The sequence below is a fragment of the Alexandromys fortis genome, unplaced genomic scaffold (genome assembly GCF_014885135.2).
Source record: "Alexandromys fortis isolate MF-2015 unplaced genomic scaffold, M_Fortis_MF-2015_v1.1 scaffold_382, whole genome shotgun sequence".
Taxonomy (NCBI): Eukaryota; Metazoa; Chordata; class Mammalia; order Rodentia; family Cricetidae; genus Alexandromys; species Alexandromys fortis.
The window spans coordinates 57,053-83,732 of record NW_026068256.1 but is presented as its reverse complement, the minus strand read 5'-3'; the positions used below and the strand labels follow the sequence as shown (position 1 = coordinate 83,732).

Genomic DNA, 26,680 nt, shown 5'->3' with positions numbered 1-26,680 from the left:
GGCCCCCCCCCCCCCCCCCCCCCCCCCGGTCAGTGAATTAGAATGTAATGCCAGAACCTGGTCCTATTGCCTGATCCTTTGTTCAGAGCCACTAACGACAGGCAGCTGAGGTTCAGCGCTAGTGTACTTGCCTGTCTTGCACAGAGCTTTCGTTCCACTAACATTGCAAAAAGAAAACCCAAGTGTTAACCGGGAACCTCACTATACATACAGCATGACACTGAGTCAAATCCAGCTCCTTAGCTCCTAGAGCTGATTACACATCCTATGGTATATTCTACCCTCAAGCTAGTGTGATCTGTAATTGAGGCTATTTCCACCCTTTCATCTGTAAGTGGGTCTGAATGCCCTGTAGACTTCACGTGATGCTAAGAGAGTTAGGCGCTCATTACAGATTATGTGGGGTGGTTACTTAACAGGTAAGCAGTTTTACCCTTCAGAGGACATCTGGTATTATCTGTATACATTTTTGGTTCTTAACACTGGAAGTGCAGTATGACAACATCTCTTGGGTAGTGGTCAGATATTCATTAAACTGCTAAATTTAAAAAACTGTAGGAGGTTCCTATTCTGCATGAAGTTCTTACAATAGGCCCTAAAAGGCCAGGATAAAAGTGAGGATGGAGTCACCACCTTATCAAACTAAAATGAACTATGTGACCCTCCTAGAAGGTTTCCCAAACAGGCCAGTTTCAATGGGCATAAAAACAAAGGCCCTATGTTTCAAACTTTAGAAAAATAATCCACTTTAACCAGCCTATTGTTCTGTCTCCCTGTTCCCTACCATCTTCTAAGGAAAAGACCATATTGGCTTTTTTTTTTCCCTGTGTTTTTACCTACTTTGACCTCTTTCAGCCTAACTGACCTCTGCTTAGCACATGGGGACACTATGAAGTACACATGACTGTGGAAGGGCAAATAACACCAATGCAGATCTTCACATTTAAATGCTTTGACAGCATCTTTTGAGGCACTGAACAATTCACAACAACAACAAAACTTCCTAGTCCAAACATAGACAGTGGTTTTAGGGTAAGGCCAATTGTCTGCTAGCATCTTTGGTAAGGTGTCTAATACCATACTACATAATCTGAATATAGCATTTTATCTCCAAATTGCCCCTAAAAAATAAGGACTATCACAGTCCCCTTTGTATGAGAAAACTAAACTCAAAGAGGTAGATGAGTTTGCCAAATTAAACTTTGTTGGGACAGAGCTGGGATGTGTATCCAAGGCTGTTTTCACGATCCTCCTACCTCCACCTACCTGTTTACATCTGCTCTGGCCGGCTGAGCCCACTGACCAGGACTGAGAAGCCTACTAGACACTCTGCATGTAACACAGCAGGGTGTCATTTACTCAGGCAATGCTTGGCTATGGTCACAGGGACTTGAGTTGTCTCACCCTATCTGGCTTCACTTTGCCCACAATCAAGTACCATCGTTAGCTCCAAAGCTCAGCTCCCCTGCCAGCCCCAGCTCTATGAGGTAGAAGATAGGGGTTCAAGATCTAGACCTTGCAACCTCCTCTTTGGCAAGGGCCTTGAATCTTAAGTAAACCCTGGAATCACAAGGTCACCTCAATCTTTTTTTTTTTTTTTTCCCAGATCAGGGAAGAATGAAGTTGCTAGTTAGTATGACCACAGAACTCATGGCTCAATACAGGGCTCAAGGGAACCCTGGTCCAATGGGGGAGGGCAGACCACTGTTCTTTTTAGTCAGAATGTGGGCAGAAAGCACTACAGACTCTGCTTGAGAATGACAACCATAAAGGGTTTCCTAGAAGCACTTCTAGATGGCAACATTAGCCTGGTATCTTTAGAGGGGCTTTTCTACTTACAGTTCCCACTATTCCCACTATTCCCACTTAGCTCACACTCATTTGCTATCTTCTCAGAACCAATCAGAGGTAGTTTATTATTATCCAGAAGCTCCTTGAGGGTGGGATTCTAACAGGCTTCACACACACTTCAAACTTCTAAAAGCTGCACTGCACAGCACAGCACAACACCTTTCTGCTAATGGGGACATTTGCAGTTTGCAGGAACAAGGGGACTCTTAATTTGATGCATATTTGTTGCTTCTGGGGAAGTTCTATTATCACCAGAGAGTTGACAAGAGTGTAAAAATGAGCAAACAAGGAATGAAAAATGGTCAAAAGGTTTTGGAATTCTGTAGTGGTTTGAATGAAAATGGTCCCCATAGGCTCATATATTTGAATGCATGGTTCCTAGATGTTGACTACTTAGGAAGCATTAGGAGGTGTGGTCTTGTTGGAAGAGCTGTATCAATGGGGGCAGGTTTCGAAAAGCCCACACTACTTTCAATTTCTTACTCCCCACCTAAAACTTGTTGGTCAGATGTGAGTTCTGCTCTCAGCTACTCCTACAGTACCGTGTTTGCTGCCATGAGTCCTCTGAAACTGAAAGCAAGCCCACAATTAAGTGTTTTCTTTTTCCTTTTTTGTTTTTTGAGACAGGATCTCTGTGTAGCTAGCCCTGGCTGTCCAGTAATTTACTATGTCTCTTCCCGAATGCTGGGATTTAAGGCATGTGCCAGTATCACCAAGACTAAATGTTTTCTTTTACAAGTTGCCTTATTAATGTCTCTTCACAGCACGAGAACAGTGACTAGGACAACATCTAGAACAGTAACCCCCACATACAACACACAAAAGAGCCTTTGGAGCAGTTGAACAGCAACCAAGACAACATCTAGAACAGTACTCCCACATCAAAGAACCTTAGGGGCAGAGGCAGTGGTGGCGCACACCTTTAATCCCAGCACTCGGGAGGCAGAGGCAGGTGGAGCTCTGTGAGTTCGAGGCTAGTCTGAGCTACAGAATGAGTTCCAGGACAGCCAGGGCTACACAGAGAAATTCTGTCTTGGGGGGTGGGGGGGGGGAGAGGAAATACCCTTGTGGGTAAAATGATGATTGTCCATCAGGAAGAAGGCCCTGAGTTTGATCCCCAGCAACAGAAACAAGCAAGCCCTTGATTGTTTAAAAAATAAAGGAGTATTATCACAAGAATGAAAATGGAAAAAAAGAAAAAAAATAAAATAAAGGAGTATAGAGAAAACATATGTTCTTAGAAAATTACCTTTCTAATCTGCATTTGAAGAACACAAGACCTGGTAGCTTTAAATCCAATGCTGATGAAGGATGCTGACTCAGTCAGGAGCTGAATGCAATGGAGGCGATGGAAGTATTATGGCAGTAACTCAAGGGGGTGGAGGTACCACCTAATCTGGAGTCTAAGTGAAAAGACAGCTTTGCAAAAAGGAAAAGAGAAAGTGACCCCAGGAAGAGCTGCTTCTGAGCAACTGCAGAGAGACTGCCAGTGCCAGTGCTGAATCTGACGGTTACAACCACTCAGTGACCTTCCCTCCGTCTCCTGAAATACTGCTTTTTAATTCAAATAAATGAAACAAGGCTGGCCAAGCCTTTAATCAGAGGCTGTGTGTGTGTGTGTGTGTGCATGCATGCATCAGAGGTTCAGATTTTGGTACCATCATTAGTGTCATAGTGCTTAATCTTAGGCCTTACCTGGTGCCACTTCTTCCTCAGGATATACATCTTATAGAACTATGAACTCCTCAAAATCCTAAGCCCAGCATTAGAAAAATGCAGGATAAAAGAAACTCTTTTCACACACACACACACACACACACACACACACACACACACACACACACACACAGAATGCTCCTGGGAGAAATACTCATTGTTACTACTATCTTTCACTTTTATATTATGTGTCTTTATTCAAACTGTTATTCAAACCAAGTAGAGAAAAATGTAAAAATGTAAACAGGAAACTTCTAATCACATTATTGACATACAATTTATGTATCAAAACTACATATATAGGCATTTAAGGTTAGCTGTTCAAAGCCTTTGGCTTTGGGAGACAATTACTAGATTCCCCGTTTTTGTTTACGCACTTGAGCGGACTTGAACAGCAAGCAGCTAGTGTATGACGTGCTGATTACACCCAGATCTGTCCCTGGGCTCGTCCTCAATTTTCACTGCTCTGTAATCACTTAAGTCATCAGTTTCCCTAAATTAGGGGAGATATCTCAGATGAAGACCTTCTTGTCCACTGGGGTATTTCCCTCCAAATATAAGGCTAAATTAAGGGATTCTCTCACACAGTAGCTACTTCCTTCCCCGGGGCAAACACTGCCATCCTTTCTACCCCAATCCACCCAGAGCACCAACTTCTTAAACCCGCACTGCCTGGTGGAGATCCCTTTGGGGATAATAATCCCTGACTTTAAAAACAAATCTCCCTGCCTTCCTATCCCCAGTCCCCTCACACTGGGCTGCTCTAGTGTAGGAGCAGTTGTAAGTGGGATCCTTATCCCTTGCTAAGAATGTAAGCATTGGGGTGGGAGCGAGACTGTAGTTGGAATGTAAAATGAATAAAAACAAACAAAAGAATGTAAGCATTGCTAAAAATTAAGAATGAGACAGTAGAAGCCCTCAAGGACTCTTCCTGTGCCAATGTGCCTGCAGCATACCTCGGTAGCTATTCCCAGTCGGCCCTATTTCAGGTACCTTTGGAAGAAGGGAGAGGCCCACCCACCTCCGGAGGCCTCCTTCGGAGAGTATACTTGAATACACCTGACAGCCACTCGGGATTTGACGTGACTTTTCGCACAGCTGGAAAAAGCTACAGGATGTGCCTCACCACAAAGCAGCAGAAAAGATCCAGTCAGCAACCACCATTGCGCCCACGGACCAATGGGAGAAATTCTGGGGGTTACGTTCTGCGAATAGGGACAAACGATGCGAGGGTAGGGGCGGGTTCGGGACAACAGAAGGCAGTATCATCCACTTCCCAATGAGCTGTACTGGCACCTCCCCAGATGATGACTGCAGTTGGCCAGATCCCGTCCTCCTAAGACTTCTACCATCTACTCCCAACAACGACAGACCCCACTATGCTGCCTGAGAGAGGAGCTGGGGATTTAGAGTCTACCGCAGAGAATGATGTGCTACAGGAAGGTAGCTATCAAAAACATCCAGATGCCGGAAAAGATGAAACAGGACTTCACAGGATGTGCTACTCAGGCAGAAATAAAGCAGAGAAATAAAAGAAATGGATATCGTTGCCCATTATTAAGAAGGTGAGGACCGGGTGTAAGGTGTTTAGCTCCTTCCCTGCGACCCTGCTAGGAGGTTTGGGGGACAGCCAGGGTTGCTCCTGGCCCTTGGAAGTTTCCAGAGGTCAATTTTGTACACCTCATGGGAAGACTAGACTATAGGGACCCTAAATTCTTGTTGTTTTATTTCCCATCTACAGTGGAGAAAGCAGCACCTAGCAATGGTTTCCAGGATCAGGAAGGTGTGAGTGAATCCACCTTCCTTCAGAAGGAGTCCTTCAACCAGCTTTGTGTCCCTGGGAGAGCTGCCTGCGTTTCAGGTCTAGCCCCTACGTGATCTTGCCAGCTTTCTAGTGTGGAGTCAGCAGTTAGGTAAAGTGGGTAGTGGTGGTGGTTGGGAGCTTGGTAAACGGTGACATGTAGAAAGCTGACAAGTCGTCAACTTCTGGGGCTGGGAGAAAAAAAGCTGGTAGTAACTCACTTTTAATTCCAGCACTTGGGAGGCAGACGCAGGCAGATCTCTGAGGGTTCCAGGCCGGCCACGGCTACACAGAAAAACCCTGTCTCGAAAAACAAACAAAAAGCTGGTAGCCTAAGCCATGGGGATGGAAATGGAGATTCCAGTGAGAATGAGAGCTTTCAAATGGAACAAACATAGCAGTGTATGTGTCTGCTTGTGTGCGGGCGTGCGGGCGTGTGTCTATGTGTGGGCTGCAATACTAAGTGTAGCCAATTTTTGCATCACTCCTGGCACCTTCTCTTACTAGATTATCGCTGGCTGTTCCTTATACAGCAACTGCAGAAGTCAACACAGGGGCCCAAGCACCCTTTGGAAAGAGTGATAACTGGTCACCTTGTGGACGAGGCAGCGGGTTAACACCATTGAGATGTTTGGGGGAGGGGGAAGAGTGTTTAAATTCTAATTAAGGATAAAATTTAGCCAGCATCCAACATTTTTATAGTAACAGTAGAATACTTATGTCTTGTTCCCTTAAATTTAAATTTTGGTACCAAGCTGCTTTGTCATCTGGAAGTCTTGGTAAGTGGAAAAGGCATACAGTTAAAGTGTGGGTGATGACTAGTGGATTTGAATGGAGTACTGGGTCAAAATTTTGTCATTTCCTTAAATTTTGGGTATACTGTAAATATACTCAGGATAGTTGAATACTGTTTATACAGAAGAAAAAAATGATAAAATTTGTTCATGTCACCTGGCCTTGAAGAACACCTATAAAGATGATTACAATGGTAAGAAAATGTCCTTTGGCTGGGAATGTGGCTTAACAGGTAGCGTGCTTGCTTAGCAGGCATGGAGTCCTGGGTTAGACCTAGCACCTTGTAAACAGACGATGGTGGCACACCCTCCTAGGAGCACCCCCCCCCCCCAGCACTCCCAGCTGGGGCAGGAGAACCACAAGTTCAAGGTTATATGCAATGAGTTTGAGGCCAGCCTGAGATACTGGAGACCCTGTCTCAAGTGGGGTAAGGAGTGGCTTTAAGGCAATTTTTCTACCTTTAACCTCCTCAGCATCCAGAACTCCCATCTTAGCTCAGATCACAAATACGTCTGCACTGTTGCAGTATACACTGGCAACGTGGACCTGGTGACACTGTCACAATTTAAGAATTTAATTCTAACCTTTCTCTCTTCTTTGTAGGCAGCGGCTTATTCAGGAAGCTAACTAACTCTTACTGATGGTTCAGCAATAAAATTCTAGTCTTTTCTTCTTTTTTATTTTTGGTTCCTTTCTCAGGAGTATGACAAAAAACAATAAGTATAATAAAATTCTACCTGGTACTGTAACTTGACAAAGAGTAAGAAAAAAAATTGTTTTAACACCACGGAAAAGGGGAGGGGTAAGTAATGACAACACATTTTTAAAAATTTTGCTTGTTTTTATGAGAGTCCCTCTATGTAGCCCTGGCTTTCTCTGAGTTCACTATGTAGATGAGGCTGGCCTCAAACTCAAAAAATCCACCTGCTTCTGACCTCCCAAGTGCTGGAATTAAAAGTGTGCACCTCCACATCTGGCTAAAGATTGTTTTTTTTTTTTTTTTAATTTTCGAGACAGGGTTTCTCTGTAGCTTTTGGTTCCTGTCCTGGAACTAGCTCTTGTAGACCAGGCTGGCCTCGAACTCACAGAGATCCGCCTGCCTCTGCCTCCCGAGTGCTGGGATTAAAGGTGTGCGCCACCACCGCCCGGCCAAGATTGTATTTTTAATAATGCAAAAAAGTGGTACTTATCAAAGGATTAGGGCATATGCATTTCTAACAGACAAGCAGTAGTGCAACTCATAAAACCAGTCCTCTAAGATAAATGCTGTCAATTAGGCATTGAAAACCACTCAGCGGAATGTCTCCTTAAGCCTTACAAAACACACGACATGGCCAATAAACCACCTCTGGTATTTGTTCTCAACTAAAATAAAATAAACAGGAAAACTATGGCTACGGTAACCTTTAATAGCACTGCAGAATGGAGACTGACAGCTGCTGGTGGCTGTGCTGCTGTGTGGCAGCTGATACTGTGCTCTGATGATGTATGTATGTTCAAACCACTCTTAGCTTCCTTAAACACATCACTGATTCACTGTGGTCATATGCCATGATTTTTACTGACAACTACATGTGCAAATAAGTGCAAGAAAACGATTCCTGATTAGTAGCTAATAAATTCACAATCAGGGATGACTAGGGCTATTAAACAACCACGGACTGAACACCAGGATGGCTAACACAGTGAGTGACACTACTGCTTTCTAATAGTTCAATGAACACAAACTTTTGTTTTATAAAAAATATTATTTAAAATCTTGAATAAAATTGTATTCAGGTTATGGGGGAGGCTGACAAAGACTTAAAAATTCAATCCGAGATCAGCCTGGACTATAAAGGAAAACCCTGTCTCAAAACAGAAAACTAAGGAAATCAATTATGATGTCCTAACTGTAGTTAAGCTGTGACTAGAACACCCAGAGGAGCACTCTTGCATGTGGCATACTTTCCAAATGTTAAACTGTTGGCCAAATTCTAAATAAAACGACAGTATACTCCAACATATAAGCATGTAGACTCAGGGACAATGCACTATGTTAAACGTTCTAAATTTATGCACAAAAGCATTTCAGGCTTAAGTAACCAAACAAAATCAAGTACCACACAAGACAAAATAGTTCATTGTAGGATACTGGTCTCCATACTGCAAAAGCTAATAAGCCTAACCGGCTCACTAAATACTTACAACAAGCACACTAGGATGACAACCAAATACACACTCAGACATCAGTAATCTTCTCTAGAGAAGGGTTACTACAAGTGGATAGTGTGACCAGGAAAGAGAGTGCACAACCCTTGGCAACTGTGTTGCACATTTACTGAAGCAAGTACGTTTGGTGCTACATAGTATTGCTTTGTGGCTCAGAAGCAACTGTGAATACAGAAACAAATACTATAAACACATACATTGTAAGTATGTGCAAGCCAACACAACTCAAATACAACCGAGAATTGAAATAACACATAAAAAAGGAATTTCAAATATGCAGTTGAGAAAAAAACAAGAGACTATCTGGAAATTGCGTTACTGACCCAGCAGGTCCTTTACCACCAGTATGTTATCTAAAATGACAATCTGTGACAAGGCAAAGAAACAAAGCAAAAACACTGAAGCCAGCACACAGTTTTAGAACATGTTATTTAAGTTTAAAATCTGTGGAAAAATTCTTCAAAAAGGTAATAAAATAGTGTTAAGTTAAAAAAAAAGTGTCAGTTCTTACAGGCTAGACCATAAAAAACCATTTTGTTCTATCACCAAAAATGTATCTTTTTATATATTGATTTTTTAAAAATGTGCACTGGTGTTTTACCTGCATGTATGGAGTTACAGACAATTGTGAGCAGCCATGTGGATGCTGGGAATTGAATCTGGGTCTCTGGAAGAGTAGTCAGTGCTCTTAACCACCGAGCCATCTCTCCAGTCCCTATATACTAATTTATTTTTTAAAGAAGAAGAAAGTATAAATACAAAACTAAAGAAGAATTAAGGAAAGGAGAGAGCATTGAATCAGAAGGTCTCAGTGAATTGAGAAGACACTGAGTTTGGGGAGAAAGAAACATCTAGGACTTGTTTTCCATATACAGAAAGCCTGTATTCTGTGTGACACCAGAGCTCACAAAGGACTGGAAATAGTCTGTGGTCCACTGGTTAGAGTAAAGAAACCACCCAGAGCACAACACCAAAGTCTCTGTAAGAATCTCTGCAAGGGAGGAGCCCTTGGGAGTGGGAGCTAATCAGGCCACGCACAGTGGCGTCTGTGAATGCCATGAAAACCTTAGCAAGCATCACAGGTTAAGGACAGCATAATGCCATTTGACTATGGAAGAATACAGCAAACATCAGCACACAGTAAAACACACAATTCACAATGGCTAGGCATACAAAGAAGCAGGAAAAGATGAAATAGCCAGAAGAAAAAATAATTGGGGGAAGGTGGCTAGACAGATGGCTCGGTGGTTAAGAGCACATGATGTTCTTACAGAGGACCTGGGTTTGGTTCCACCCATGTCGGGCAACTCATAACTCTGCATAACTCCAGCTCCTGGGATATGACATCTACATCTGGCCTCTAGACACACAGGATACATTCCTACATACACACAAACACATGAACTTAAAATATTAAAAAAGTCTTTAAAAAGAAAAAAGGAACGTGGCTGGGCAGTGGTGGTAAATGCTTTTAATCCCACCACCCAGGAGGGTCTCTGTGTGTTCAAGGTCAGCCTGGTCTACTGAGCAAGGACAGCCAGAGCTACACAGAGAAACTCTGTCTAAAAACAAACAAATGAAAGTGACACTTAAGTGAACAAACGAGAGCTCAATTCAGTACACACCTGTAATCCCCCAAATCAGGGAACCAAGGCAGGAGGAGCTTAGGCCTATACAATGACACACCATCTTAAATACAAAAGCACCATCCGAAAACTGCCTTAAGATAATTCCAGTGCCAGGGTTGAGCTCCTTCAGAATCACAGGCAGCCTGGAGTGGAGGCACACCTTTCTACTGTGCCCCATTTTCTGCTCAACAAAGAGACCAAGCTGGTGTAATGCTATTTTAGTTCCTAGTTACTGATGATTACTCCCACCTTCCCCAAGACAGGGTTTCTCTGCCTCGCAAGTGCTGGAACTAAAGACGCGTGACATCACACCCAGCTTACTGGTGATTCTTAAATCACTAAAGTAACCTAAACAAGAACACTAATTAAAAAAAAAAAAAAAAGCTGAAAGGCAAAGGCAGACAGATCTGCATGGCTAGCCTGGTCTACAGAGTGAGTTTCAGGACAGCCAGGGCTACAAAGAGAAACCTTGTCTCCAAAAATAAGCAAAATATGAAAAGAGAGAGAAAATAAAAGAGAATATGTAACAAATATGAAGACATAATAACTAACTCCAGGCTAGATAGACACTCAGAAATTAAATTCAAGTGTTGCTCTTCCAGAGATCTAAGTTAAGTTCCCAGCACCCAGGTCAAAAGATTCCCCACCACAGGTAGCTCCAGTTCCAGGGGATCCGACTCCCTTCTCTGGCCTCTGTAGGCACCTGCACTCATAAGCATACACTTTCAAACACACACACATAATTAAATATAATTCTAAAAAAAAAAAACTCATGTTAAGGGAAAAAGAGTAGGACAGAAATTTTTCAAAAGAGGAAAAAAATCAAATACAATTGTATTAAATAATTACACTAAATGTAAGTTCATTATTTTCTTCAATTAAAAGGTAATGAAGATTGTGCAGTGGCATAAAATGGTTGATGTTGGTAAGACCACAAAGTAGGGGCAAAGACTACCAAATCAGACAACAAGCAAGAGCCAACCATCCAGAAATAATCTGAATATAAAGATACTTTACTGAACTTGGAAAGTTGGAAAAATAAATGAACAAAATACCAAAAAAAAAAAAAAAATTTCTGTAGCCGGGCAGTGGTGGCAGGCAGATCTCTGTGAGTTCGAGACCAGCCTGGTCTACAAGAGATAGTTCCAGGACAGGCTCCAAAATCACAGAGAAACCCTGTCTCGAAAAAAAACCAAAAAAAAAAAATTCTATAAAAATCAAGAGGAGAGCATATAGGCTCATACCTGTAATCCCATCACTTGGAAGGTTGAGACAGAAAACTTCAATGAGTTCAAGGATGCACAGTGAATTAATTCCAGGTCAGCCACTGTGAGCTGCAATACAAGATTGTCTCAAAACCAAGAAACTAACCAAGAACAGAGAGTCCTATGAAATACCAAAAGCATCTGCCCACCTCTAATCCCTACACTCAGGAAGCACACAAAGAATTCAAGGTCATCCCAGCTACCAAGCACATTTAAGGTCAGTTTAGACTTCAAGGTTGCCTCCAAAACCAAACCACTCACCCCACAGTCTCCTGTCACAAAACAAAACACCCAACCAAGAAGAGACTGAGTCTCTACAGAGCTCACAATTGACTCAATACAAATTGGTTACTATCCATTCATTTGCTGACCATCTCTTGACACTACTTTTAAAATAAGAATCAGTCTTCTACTCCTTCTGGGCACATCTGCTTCTTTTTTTTCTAAAGCTTTAAGGTGTGCTGTTAAGTCTCCAATGTATGCTTTCTCCGTTTTCTTTAAGTGGGCACTTAGTGCTATGAACTTTCCTCTTAGCACTGTTTTCATCGTGTCCCATAGGTTTGAGTATGTTGTCTCTTTATTTTCATTACATTCAAGGAAGACTTTAATTTCTTTCTAATTTCTTCCTTCACCCAGGTGTGGTTCAGTAGTTGATTGTTCAGTTTCCATGAGTTTGTCGGCTTTCTGGGGGCAGCATTGTTGTTGCCTTCTAACTTTAATCCGTGGTGATCTGATAAGACACAGGTGGACACTGATATTCTTTTGTATCTGTGGAGGTTTCCTTTGTTTACGAGTATATGGTCAATTTTTGAGAAGGTTCCATGAGCTGCAGAGAAGAAGGTATATTCTTTCCTTTTTGGGTGGAGTGTTCTATAGATGTCTGTTAGGTCCATTTGTTTCATTACCTCTAGTAATTCTCTTAATTCTCTATTAGGTTTCTGTCTGATTGACCTGTCCATTGGAGAGACACACACTGAGACAATGGGGATGTTCTATAGGGAACTCACCAAGGCCAGCTGGCCTGGGTCTGAAAAAGCCTGGGTTAAAACAGGTCTCACTGAACATAGTGGACAATGAGGACTACTGAGACCTCAAGAACATGGGCAATGGGTTTTTGAGCCTACTGCACGTATTGGCTTTGTGGAAGCCTGGGCAGTCTGGATGCTCACCTTACGAGACCTGGATGGAGGTGGGTGGTCCTTGGACTTCCCACAGGGCAGAGAACCCTGATTGCTCTTTGGGCTGACTAGGGGGGGGGGGGCTTGGTTGGGGGGGGGGGAGGGAAAGGGGAGGCGGGGGGGGGGAAGAGACAGAAATCTTTAATAAATTAAAAAAATGTCAAAAAAATAAAATAAGATTCATTTTAATTATTTAATATAAATAAATTTAATAATTAAATTTGGATATAATATATAAATAATACATCCTCAACAATCTTTCAATTCTTAAATCAGTTTGTTATCTGTGGTATAACTGAAATAAACAACCACAACAGCTCTGTCAGGACCAAGATAGAAGCTGTGCTTAATACCTGTGAGAGAGAAGCACTGCCGGCACAGGGTTGTTTTCCATAAACGGCTCTGAATGAGTCTTATTTCCTCCTGTAGCGTAATTTTCACATGTCATATATTCTACAGCTAAGTATTTGTCACATGGACAGGTAAAATTGCAGACACATGCAATTTACCTTTGTGATTACCCTAGAGTAGACTTTAGGGAAAAGGAGTGACATCCTTTCTCTTTTTTCCCACCTCCAAAACTACATGCCTAAGCTGAATCTGATGAGCCAAGTTTATTATCTCATTCTTTATCACCCACTTAGAATTTAATTTTGTGTCCTTAGATTTGATACAAAAAAGAGAATATAAGAGTAAGGTGGGTGCCCATCAAAATCCCAGCAAAATTCTTCACAGACCTCGAAAGAACGTTACTCAACTTCATTTGGAAAAGCAAAAAATCCAGGGTAGCCAAAACAATCCTAGGCATCACAATCCCTGACTTCAAACTCTACTACAGAGCTACAGTACAGAAAAGAGCCTGGTATTGGCATAAGAACAGACAGGGACCGAATAGAAGACCCGGATATCAATCCACACATCTTAGAACACCTGATTTTTGACAAGGAAGCAAAAAATATCAAACGGAAAAAAGAAAGCATATTTAACAAATGGTGCTGGCATAGCTGGATATCAACATGTAGAAGAATGAAAATAGAACCATATCTATCACCATGCACCAAACTCAAGTCCAAATGGATGAAAGACCTCAACATAAAGCCAGCCACACTGAACCTTATAGAAGAGAAAGTGGGAAGAACACTTGAACACGTTGGCACAGGGAACCACTTCCTAAATATAACCCCAGGAGCAGACACTGAAACAATTAATAAAACGTGACCTCCAGAAACTGAAAAGCTTCTGTAAAGCAAAGGACACAGTCAACAAGACAAAACGACAGCCTACAGAATGGGAAAAAGATCTTCACTAACCCCACATCAGACAGGGGTCTGATCTTCAAAATATACAAAGAACTCAAGAAATTGAACACCAAAAGATCATATGAATACAGACCTAAACAGAGAACTCTCAACAGAGGAATCTAAAATGGCTGAAAGACACTTAAGGAAATGTTCAATATCCTTAGTCATCAGAGAAATGCAAATCAAAACTACTCTGAGATTCCATCTTACACCTGTAAGAATGGCCAAGATCAAAAACACTGATGACAACTTATGCTAGAGAGGTTGTGGGGAAAAGGGAACACTCCTGCATTGCTGGTGGGAATGCAAGCTGGTACAGCCCCTTTGGATGTCAGTGTGGCGATTCTCAGAAAATTAGAAAACAACCTTCCTCAAGACCCAATAATAATACCACTTTTGGGTATATATCCAAAGGATGCTCAATCGTGCCACAAGGACATGTGCTCAACTATGGTCACAGCAGCTTTGCTTGACATAGCCAGAACCTGGAAACAACCTAAATGCCTCTTGATCGAAGAATGGATAAAAAAAAATGTGGTACATTTACACAACGGAGTACTACACAGCAGAAAAAAATAATGACAGCTTGAATTTTGCAGGAAAATGGATGGAACTAGAAAACATTATTTTGAGTGAGGTAACCCAGACACAGAAAGACAATTATCACATGTACTCATTCATAAGTGGTTTTTAAACATAAAGCAAAGAAAGCCAGCCTACAAACCACAATCCCAGAGAACTTAGACAACAATGCGGACACTAAAAGAGACTACATGGGAAGTAGAAAATAGAAAAAGACAAGATCTCCTGAGTAAACTGGGAACATGGGGACCTTCTGGGAGGATGGAAGGGGGGAGGGGAAAGGAAGGGAGGGGAGCTGAGAAAAATGTAGAGCTCAATAAAAAATATGTTAAAAATAAAAGAGGGGCTGGAGAGATGGCTCAGTGGTTAAGAGCACTGGCTGCTTTTCCAGAGGTCCTGAGTTCAATTCCCAGCAACCACATGGTGGCTCACAACCATCTGTAATGAGATCTGGTGCCCTCTTCTGGCACCATGCTGGCCGAATACTGTATACATAATAAATAAATATTTAAAAAAAAGAAAAAAAGACTAAGGTGTGGTGGTAGAGACAGATCTATAGTCTCAGCATAAGGAAAAGCTGAGGCAGGAGGATCCCATTCCTGGAGAGACTAGTTTAGTGGCTCATTCTTATAATCCCACAATGTGAAAGGCTTAGGCAATAAGAATACCCAGAGTCTGGGGCCAGCCTGGGCTAAAGGGCAAGATCTAGGTTAGCCTGAGCAACAGCGTGAGATCCTGTTGAAAAACAAACAAACAAATCCCCACAATTCTTACAAGAGGCAAGTGTAGGAAAGGAGTATTCTCTCTTTGGGTGCATAAGGACAATGAGAAGGAAAACTTTAAAGCGACTGTATAAAAAACCGAGAAAGCAACAGGACACAACCATGACCTAAGTAAGACTGTGGCCCCGCTAAGTTAGTAAGGGTTAAGTACACACATGCCATATCACAGCACTGTTTTAATTTACCCTTTCTGGATAATAATGATTAAACAGGAAAGAAGTATAAGTTAAAAGAGAAAACTTCAGAGTCTTTAAGGTGGCTCAGCAGGTAAAGTGACCTGGATTCAGTCCTTGGAATCCACATGGTGGAGAATGAACCCAGTCTACAAAGTTACCACCAACTTCCACACATACATGTGTATACATTGCTGTGTACACACACACATACACAGAGAGAGAGAGACATATGTCCCACAAAATAATAAAATATAGAAAACAAATTTATTTACTTTTTTGAGAACAGGTCTCACTATGTAGCTCTGGCTATCTTAGAACTCACTCTCTAGGGCTGGAGAGATGGCTCAGCAGTTAAAAGCACTGGCTGCTCTTCCAGAGGACCCAGATTCAATTCCCAGCACCTACATGGTTGCTCACAACTATCTGTAACTCCAGTTTCAGAGGATCTGAAACTCACACAGGCATACATTCATGGAAAATAAAATAAAATTTAAAATAAAATAAATAACAAAATAAAAATTAAAAAAGAAAGGACAAAGAACTCACTATCTAGATCTAGCATGCTGGCCTCACACAGACCCATTTGCCTCTGAGTTCTGGAATTAAAAGCATGCACCACCATTCCTGGCTTTAGAAAACAACTTTTAGGGGCTGGAGAGATGGCTCAGAGGTTAAGAGCACTGACTGCTCTTCCTGAGGTCCTGAGTTCAATTCCCAGCAACCACATAGTGGCTCACAACCATTTGTAATGAGATCTAGTGCCCCCTTCTGGAGAGTAGGCATATGCAAACAGAACACTATATACATAATAAATAAAAATTAAAAAAAATGTTTTAAAAAAACGACTTTTAAAAGAAGATATTTAGAAACAGAAAACAAACAAAAAACAACCCAGCTGAGTGGTGGTGGAGCACTGAGGAAGCAGTGGTCAGGGCCAGTCTGGTCTACAGAGTAGGTTCCAGGATGGCCAGAGCTATAGAAAGTCCCTGAAACTAGACAAACACAGTTTATTTAATTTAGCACAAGTAACATTTTTAAGGGAAATGGGATTGTAAGACCATTTATTCAAAAGTCAGATGTAAAGAGGTTGAATTTTATATTCAAACAATTGAAAACAGTATCACTAAAGATAATACAACCAAACCTAGGGACAACATAATGAAGACCAAGTGTTAGATAAACACACTAAACATTCCCCATTAAGTTTCTATACAACTCTTAGATAATAGCTACAATAATTTAAAGAAAAATAAACTCTAAGCTTAAACTACAAGGAAAACAAAACAATGCCTTTTCTCTTTCCAAAATCTATTTCTTCCTCCTGTCTTCAAACACACTCTTACTCAGAGTGAAAAACCAACCCTTTATGGCCCCGCTGGCGCTCCTCTCTCCTTTCTTGGTTCTCTCAAGAGGCCTTTACACCTTCACTGTCCAGCCTGCCTGCAGCCTCACCGCACTGCTCTCATCTCACTAGCACACTTCCACTCCTTTGTACCTTTCCCCTTTCCTAATCCCTCTACCTCACACAGGCTTCAGATTCTTCTCCCTCCTGTTTCTCACAGTTAAGTTTCCCAAGTGTTCTGAGTGTCTTCTATTTTTGCCCTCACTCAGTTAATGATCTTATCTTTCTCTAGCCTTTGGCTCACTGCTGGCTAACTGGGCTTGTGGTACCAGACAGCATTGCTAAAAATGTTTGCACTAACCAAGTCAAAGATAAGAACATTTGTTCTTTACAATTCTTACTTCTAAGACTTCTAAGATTTTTTATGAACATTTCTGAGAAATGGGTTTAAATGTGTGGATGTTTAGATATCAAAAAAGAGCTATGGATGGCAGTAAAATATTTTCTTTAAAAAAACATCAACAAGGCCTGAAGATTTAATCAAGTTTTGAAGGTAAAGTTAGATGGCATGGAGGGCAAATTGAAAGACAAGACTACAACAAAACAAAGTTGGGCACAAAACTCAGAATGCCTGTGTAGACAGGCTGAAGAAACAATGGACAAAATTCTATCAGGCATGTCCTATTTAGGTCAAGAGTGAGGTTTAGGTCTGCTGCTAGATAGAGGGAAGTGGGTGTGCCTTCAGACTGTGGGTAAGGAAACAGATAAGAAACTGGTAAAGCCTTGCCCTGGCTATTAGAAGAGTGAAAAACTTACTTCCCTGTGCATTACAGAGAAATACAGGGAAAGCCCACTTGCCCTGAAAGGACCCAAATAATTATTGCATGAAAATAAATGTAACCTTATGATTTCTCTTCTGCTGCGATCTGCAGGGGTGGACAATGAAACCTGCAAAAGGTCGGGACTTGACTACTCAGACTTGTAAGTCAGTAGCAATTTACAAGTCATTCTACTTTTTTTTTTTTTTTTGGTGGTTATAATTGTTTTACATTTCCAGCGCTCAACCTTTTGATCATTATTAGTTCACAAAAGAACTTTTGAAGATATTTTCCTTTAACTACTCCACATTATACACATAACACACTTCTCTTTACAAGCTGAATGTGTGGGATATTCATCTCATCCAAGAGGGTAATGTTTGAATCCCTTTAAGTCATGAATATGGGATCCTATTTTGAACGTATATCCTAAAACATAATTTATAACAATACATTCTGTAATGTAGATACATTTTAATTTAGATGATCTTATGATTAGTATCAATTGTCTGGGCTTTAAAACTAGTTTATTTTTTTTCTGGGTTTGCTTTTTATATGTGACATTTAGGCTGTGCTATAGCTTGGACAAAGGTCACCTGGTGAGTGCTTTCTCTCCCGTGTGAGGCTTTTTATTATTGTTTTTATTGATCTAGATAATTTTCTCTGCTCCCCTCCCCTTGTACCTTTTCCTATGATCCCCACACTTTCAATTTACTCAGGAGATGTTATCTTTTTCTATTTCGCATGTAGATTAGACATTCTACTTCTATCATCATTCCTGATAAAGTGGACATCTCAAGAGTTTAAATGTTGGTTAGACTCAACAACAACAACAACAACAAAAAGCATTCCTATCCTGAAGAACTGTATGGAGCCTACCAGAATCTAACAAATAGCTGTAGAAAACAGAGAGCATCTCACAGACCCTCTGCAGCCCTGCAGAGGACCCACAGAAGCACTGTGGTGGTGGTGCTCAATGGTTAGTGCCTGAGGCACCACACTGCACCTGAGATACAGCTAAGTCACGGGTATGAGAGGTAAAAGTCACTCTCAAACTATATAGATTTCCAAGAGCAGAATTCTGTCTTAGGGTTTCAAGCTGAAAAGCAGTAAGGCGGCCAGCTTCTGAGTGGTCGCTTCATGCAGGGGACTCACAGTGAAAACAACTAGGGGATATGTCTGGATGGGGGGCGGGCAGTCATCAATACTCAATTCCCAAAAGGCTTTATAATTTTTTCTACAAGTTAGAATAAATCCTACAAACAAGGAAAACAAAATCAAAACTTTTCTGAAGGTTTCTAGCAGGCAATGCAGTAACTAGTCTAACCGTTTTTGGTTTTCTTAAGCTATAACAGGGGCTCCATCAGTAAGCAAGATTATCTTCTTTAAGACATAGACCTAATTACAGCGATTACCAAAGGTCCTAGGAACTAACTGCAGAATTTTTCCCTATAAAGCTGAATTTGTTTACCTGGGAGTCCCTTGGGACACCTAAAAAGTTAAAATGTTAAGGCAGTCTGCTTCTAACTCCTTAAATTTAGAAAAATGTGATATAGAAACTCCAAGTTACAGATACATCTCAGTTTATAGAATCACATAAAACTAGTATCTTAACTTCCAAGAAAGAACCACTAAACTTTAACAACAAAGCTGGTGGTGGTGGCACACGCCTTTAAAACCCCCAGCACTCAAGGCAAAGGCAGAGGAGTCTCTAAGTTCAAGGCCAGCTAGGGGGCTACACAGAAAACCCTGTCTCAAAAAATCAAAACAAAATGAAACAAACAAAAAAACTAAAAAACATTTTAAAGATTATAGTACTCTAAAAAACTGTACTCATAGCTTATTGTCAGGAAAATAAATTATTTAAATGTTCAGATGTCAATACCCAACTAAGGCAACACTTTGTCAGTTACTTTAAAATATTCTTCCACCTCAGGAGTAGGTGGTGCAAGGTTCTAATTCCAAACTCTAGAGACAGAGGCAGGTGAACCAGTGAGTTCCAGACTAGCTGGTCTACAAAACAAAACATCTTTCTTTTTTTTTTGTTTTAATTTTGTATGAAATGGTTTGAAGAAACAGGTAAGAACAAAGAAACTTAGTGATGGGGCTGGAGAGATGGCTCAGAGGTTAAGAGCAATGGCTGCTCTTCAGGAGGTCCTGAGTTCAATTCCCAGCAACCACATGGTGGCTCACAACCATCTGTAATGAGATCTGGTGCCCTCTTCTGGCCTACAGGCATACATGGAGGCTGAACACTGTGTACATAAAATAAATCTTTAAAAAAAAAAAGAGTTTTAAAAAAATAAAAAAAGAAACAGCGATTTCTCGATGTTACTGACGTTACTATCAGACAGAGAGCGGCATGACATCTCACACTACAGTGGCATCTGTAGAGGAAATGAACACATAAAAATGTCTCCAGTTTCTTTTCCCTCAAAGACTTCATAATAAAATTGAGAAGTGATTTAAAAACGAACTTAAGGTGTAAACTTTGGTTAATTTTAACTTAAATTTCATATTATCTAAACTATATCATATTATAGCACTTTAAGCTATAGGCAAAAAACGTTTGAATAACTCAGTCTACAGCCCTCCATGTTTTATACTATGTTCTGAAAAAGGTACAGCTGCTAAAAAAGTGATGCTCAGAACACATACAATAACCAAAATCAGAACTGACCTCCAATGGCTCTGGAGATCTGTTTCTTTTTCCTTCTCTGCACACGACCACGGCCACAGACCATCTGACTTAATGGCATGCTGCTCTACAATCTGTCTGGTTGTAGACAGGACAGACAGAAACATTCTCATTCATCTGATCAGGAAATTCTACCACCTACCTACTACAGGGCGAGAACTCAACAGAGCATAGAAACTTACCGTTCTGTAAGGTGTTTTGTTTATCGTCTGTCATCTCTCAGAGAGAACTGTACCAAGGAACTGGAATTTTATCCCAACTCTGGCCAAAAATCACTAGTTTAGGACTCCATAATCTTAGATAATGAGAAGGCCACTCAGAAAAACTGTCATCCAAAGAGGAGTACAATCCAGGAACTCAATGACAAAAGACACTGCAAAATGACAGTGGGAGCACAGAAGACAGACTCAGTGTTTTTTTTTTTTTGTCACTAACCAGATTTTTTTTATTAAAGCCTTATTTTACTTCTAAACACAACTGCCTAGCAAAAGCCTTCCATCTCTCTCTCGCATACTCGCATACTCACAACCTCCTCTGCCACTTCCCTAAGCTCCTAAACTTTTATGTTTACAGCTTGTTTGCTCTTCTTTTTCGTTCTCTTTTCTTCAGGTCTCTCTCTGTGGCCCCTGGCTGTCCTGGAACTAACTGGTTATGTAGACCAGGCTGGCCTCCAGCTCACAGCTCTCTCTGCCTGAGTTACTAGATTGTTAATATCACTGTCAAACAGTCTTGACTCTGAGGCCTTTTATGGTTTGTATGGTTTTATGGTTTGTTTGTATGTGGAATGTGTGCACATGTGTGAGTATGTGCATCTCAGTACCAGCATTCAAATGTAGCACAGGACAATTTTGTGGAACCAGGTCTCTTCTTCCATATATATGTTGCTTCAGTGCGGACAGACTTATGAAGCAGTCAGTTTTACCCGCTCAGCCATCTCATCAGCCCTATCTTACACTCTTTTGGGTCATAATTTTTTTCCCTTTTATAATCCTCAAAACATGAGCACACAAAAATACAAAATAAATCACCATGCTAGTTCTTTGGTAATGAGACTCACTAGAATGTTTCAGGAAAATGGCCTTCTCCCTACAGAAACAGGAAGCCAAACACAACCAACTATTAGCAGGTTCGAGTGCAATCCCACACAAGGATTGCATTGATTTCAAGAGCCCAGTTGGGGTTTCTCACAGTACTTACACTGAAACAACTACTCATAAGTATACACTGGGCAAGTGTTTCCCTTTAACCTTCAATTTGTGTTTTTGCATGCATTCTTTTACTTCCTCAGTGTGAGTAGAAAGGATAGAAACTGGACCTTGCAGTTAATTCATGATGCGGATCCTTGTGAAATTGGGATGTAGCTCAGTTGGTAACTACTGGCTTAGCACGAATGAGTAAAACTCTGTGTCTAATCCCAGCACTTGGTGAACCAAAGGCAACCCACGTGCCTGTACTCACTAAAGAGGAATGGGTAAGATCAGGGGTTCAAAGTCAGTCTTAGCTACGTGAAGAAAATCCGGATGCCCCTATCAACTATTTTAACTTCTTCTGCTAACAGCTTTTATTTCACACTTTTTTTTTTTTTTTTTTTTTTTTTTTTTTTTTTTTTTTTTTTTTTTTTTTTTTTTGNTTTTTTTTTTTTTTTTTTTTTTTTTTTTGAGACAGGGTTTCTCTGTGGCTTTGGAGCCTGTCCTGGAACTAGCTCTGTAGACCAGGCTGGTCGAACTCACAGAGATCCACCTGCCTCTGCCTTCCAAGTGCTGGGATTAAAGGGGTGCGCCACCACCGCCCGGCTATTTCACACTTTAAGAGAGAGTAGTGTTGCAGGCTTGCCACCCCAGCATCCAGCAGACAGGAAGACAGTGAGTTCAAGGTCAACCTGAAATCATAATGTACTCCAGGTCAATCTGGATACTACAATGAGAGCTTGTCTCAGAAAGACAAAGTATGATGCTCCATAGTCTAAACACGATGGGACATCAGGAAAGCTAGTAGACAGGAGTCCTCCAGTAGTCCCTTCCCTACTTGAGATAAACTGAAGAGCTGCCGTCACATGAATCACACAGTGTTTACCACTGGGCAGAAGCTATGTGCCAGAGGTGCATGGGGCACCAGAGGACAAAGGTTAGTGTGACATGGTCCTCTCTCTGAAAGTTCAGTGAGCAGGCTCAGTTTTTACACAAGAAATAGAAGGGGTGACTGCAGGCAGGATCACAAGTATTAAAAATAAAAAGACCATCATCAGAAGTGAGCAGAAAACCCTTTACAGCAAATGGAACTTGAGTCAACCCCCTTGAGTGACACAATTTTCAAGGAAACAAGCATGGACAAGAAAGCAGAACCATATGGCCTTTATAGGCAGAGTTTGAGTTTAATTTTTAAATTTTATTACAAAAAATTTAAACATGCACAAATCAACCGAATAAAATAACAAACACGTGAGATCACAGCATTTACCAATCTTGTTTTATATATAACTTACATGTCACATCTTACAAGCCTATTTTTAAGTAGTATGTTCCTTCTGTACTCTTTCTCAAACAAATGCACAGATCATAGTAGATTTTTCCCTAAATGCAGAATACAAATAGTCAAACGCAATTTTGTTTTCAAAAAATCATTTTTTATGTATCTGTATAATACAAGAATGACAAAAGATACTGCAAAAGACAGAAAACCCCAAAATTCAGCTTACATGTAGGTGCAGAATCCCACCAACACATCGGTATTTCTGTGAGATGTGTAAAGCGGCAAGAGAACTCATAGGCCTCACACTCAGGACGCTCCATTCAGCCTCCTCAGCATGTTTGTTTCTCTGAAAATAGGGACGATCTCCCCACCTTAGAGACAAGAGGGAAGTGAACTGCTGCATGCTAAACACTAGTTTAGTTTTTTGTCCCCTGGTTGGGAAGAATCACAAAACGGGTAGAAGCCTAACTTCCCCATGCTCTCTCAAGATGCTGTGAACTGTCTGCACCTGAAAATATGCTAGAAAGGAGAGGCTGAGCATCCCGATGGCAAGGCAAATCAACAGAGCTGAGACCTAGGCGAATATGTCAAGAGACTATGTCTTGTAGATAAAGGCTCAGCCTTCACGAAGTAGTCTTTCCTTAACCAGTAGGGCCTATGAGTGGCAAAGGAAGACACTTCAACTTTCTGTGTTTATAGGTAGGGTTAGGTGTGTACCACCATGCACTGCAGCTTCCCTATTTCCTGACCATCATGTTATTTTTCAACAAACCCACGGCCTTTTCACAAAATAGTCAAAAAACAAAAACAAACAAAAAGCCACAAGAAGGCAGCCATAAGGGTTCGTGGTGCAGGACCCCTCATCGGTAGCATCGCTATCCCGATCACCTTCACTTCCTAATCCATCCTCTCCTCAGGAGAGCAAAGTGTAGCCGTGTGTCCCACACCACCTGCCCCTCGCTGCGGCCCCAAACTATCAATTAGTCTGTCCTTTTAAAACACAACTGTAATCAACCAAAACCTAACTTTGCTTTTAGTTATCTCCTCTCTGTCTCTCGGCTACCTTCTTTCTGAGGCTGTATACACATCGCTGAAGTTTGCATTATTAAATTATCTTCAATCACGGTGAGTTCCTGACTTACTAAAGCCATTCCTTGTTTTCATATATAACCCGTTTCTTTCATGGTCTCCCTACGACGATCATTATAATTTTGACACTTGACGGTTTGTTCTGTGCTTTGTTAAGTGCCCACTTAATCTGCACAGGCTGTAAAAAAAGCAATTCTTGTACTTTCTATACTTGACAAGTGAGGAAGGACTCACTTTCCCAATGACCAAACGAAGTGAACCTTCAACTCTGCTCCAGGGAAAGTCTACAGCTCTGGTACAGACCACAAGTGCTTCAAACCTCCTCCAGCCTCTCCAGACTGCAGCCAGGCTTCCCGCCCCACACCTCCCATCCAACTCTTTTCTCGCCCCCAAGCCACTGCTTGCTCTACGCTACACCGTCTCCACTCGTCCCGAATACAATCAGCCTCCCTTACTGCAAACACTCCACACCTCTGCACTTCTCACCCCTCATCTCCCCCAAAAACTTGGCACTCCCTCATCAGGACACATTTGTCACCCCAGTAAACTCCAAGCCTGTGTTTCAGTCCCTGGACGTGCTGAAAAGTCCCACAGAAAGGGACTTGACGTGCATACCCTCCACCGCGGTAATCGACCTAGAACAGGAGCACACTTCGAATCCCTCCAGCAGAGTACCAACCCTTACAAAGACTGCCCATGCCCCACTGCTACCAACGACTTCCTTTCCAGAATGTGGTCATCCCAACAGACTCCCCTCCGCGGTGCAAGGCTCTCTTCGCGCAGGGCCTCTGCCCACCGTGGAGGCGGCCGCTCCCCCTACCACCACTAGCAAGTTGTGCCTCTTACCACCTGTTCTTGCTAGAGTGGGGTACATCTTTACCCGGGCCCGCCTCTACCCACCCTCTCCAGTACCTCCGGCCCGCCAACACCGGCGCCAGTCGGTACCGCCGTGCCGCTCGGATGCCCGCCCCTCCCCCGGGCCCCGAGGACGCCCGCACCCCGACCCCGCACGCACCTGCGGCCCGGCCCCCCCAAGCCCGCACTCACCACGAATAGGTCTGCTCCGCCATGGTGCTGCCTCTCTCGGGGCTCCGCGGCTCGCTCGGCCGGCGGCAGAGGGCGCGGCCGGGGGCCCGGCGGCTCGCTCGCACGGCGGACGGGCACTCGGGCTCCGACGGGACTCCGACGGGCCCCGCTCCCTGGGCCCCGGCGCGGGCCGGGCTCCGCGCTCGGCCTCGTCAGCCGCGGCGGCGACGGCGGCTCCGCTGCGGCTCCAAACCCAACATGGCGGCGGCGGCGGCGCGGAGAACAAGGGCCCGGGGCGGGCGAACGGCAGCTCGGGCCCGCGCTCAGTGCGCGCCGGGCCGCGGGAGCGCCGCGCTCGGGCGGCGGCGGCGGCGGCCGGGGGACATGGCCGGCGGCGGCGGCAACGGCTGAGGGGGGCGCTAGGCGGTGAGGCGAGGCCGCTCGGAGCACACCCGCCGAGGGAGGAGGGAACGGGCGGGGGAGAGCCCGGGCCGCGCGTCACGTGCCCAAAACACGCTCACGTGACCCTCGCGCCCCGCCCCTCGTGCGCGGCCCATGCGCGGAGCGCTCGGCCGGGCTCGAGGCCATCGTTGGCGGCGGCCGCGTGCTAGGCCCTGGTGCGCGTCGTTCGGCTGCCACTCAACTGTCAGCCTTCCATCAACAGTCCGTTGGCCTGGGTCTTCAACTGCCAGTCAGCTGTCATGGGGTGGGCCGCGCGCTGCGTTCCCTCGTGGGTTTCGGTCAATATCCCACGCGGTGCCTGGTGCCAAGTCAGATGCTACATGCTTGTCTTAATAGAATCGACCAGGAGAGCCTTGTTGGGTGACAGCTAGGAGCCAGCTCCTTCACCTGGGCCTTTGTCCTTGCAGATACATTCTCAGGGAAGAGGCATGAGTTGTTCAAGCCGACCAAAGCACGAACATCATTTCAGAGTTATGAAGCTATTAATAGAATAAGGGTACAGAGACTAAAGGAGAGGTGCAGGCTACCTAGGTAGGATGGTTGGGCATTGCTCAGTTGGTAGAGTGCTGTGTGAGACCCTGTCTGGAAAAAAAAAAAAAAAAAGCTAGGTCTCGTAGTGCAAGCCTTTAATCCCAACAAAGTCAGGTTGGGGCAGGGGTGGGAGGTGGGGAGGGTGTGTGGGGGGGTGCAGGCTGATCTCTTACAGACTTCAAAGCCAGCCAAGACTACGTAGAGGCACACGTTAGCAAATAAATAGGTAAATAAATGAATGACTAAGAAAGACAAGGAGAAAAGTGAAAGCCATATGTCTAAATAGAAGGGTATATGAGAAAGCTACATAGTATATGTTTCTGATCACATGGCATTCTGGAAAAATAACTATGGAAACAGTAAAAAGTCACTGGTCATTAGGGGCCAAAGGGACAAACAGGATTTTTAAAGCAACAAAACTAACCCCAGAACTGCAGGAGTGGGGGTAGGCAGAGCAAAAGATCAGGGTCATTCTCGGCTGTACAGGGAATTTGACAGAGTTTAAGGCCAGGCTCATCAAATGAAGCCTTGTTAAAAGAAAGAACAGAACAAAACAAAACAAAGAAAAAAAAAGAAGAAGGAGGAGGAGGAAAAGAAGAAAGAAACTGCCACAGCTATAAACTTAATAGATCAGACAGCAACCTCAGGAGCACCTTAGGAAAAATGGGATGGTGCAATGAACTGAACCCCCACCCACCCACTTCCCCTTGGGCTTACCAACAGAAACATTTTGGCAAAATTGTGACACTGACCAAGACCCAGAAATGGGAAGGTCAGGGCTGAGCCTGGAGCCAGGCAGGGGAAAGATTTGTGTTATAGGCTGTTGAACAAAGACACTAACATGGTGGGTGGAGGCCAGGCTTTGAAGGGCCTCCCTAGGACTCCCCCTCGGTTATTGTGCTTGTGAATGAAAGTGATCAGGTTCCAGAGACATGGTTGGCTAAAAAGCACACTACTCT

General features: G+C 42.9%; 1 protein-coding gene across 1 annotated transcript in view; it reads right to left on the bottom strand.

The window, feature by feature from the left end:
* Positions 1 to 25,129, bottom strand: part of Sppl3 (signal peptide peptidase like 3) — a 101,920-nt gene extending 76,791 nt beyond the window's left edge. The window contains exon 1 of the mRNA XM_050131541.1: positions 24,750 to 25,129. Within this exon, the coding sequence (XP_049987498.1) occupies positions 24,750 to 24,772 (23 nt within the window). The 5' untranslated portion in view covers positions 24,773 to 25,129. The remainder of the gene's footprint in view (positions 1 to 24,749) is intronic.
* Positions 25,130 to 26,680: the final 1,551 nt, after the last annotated feature.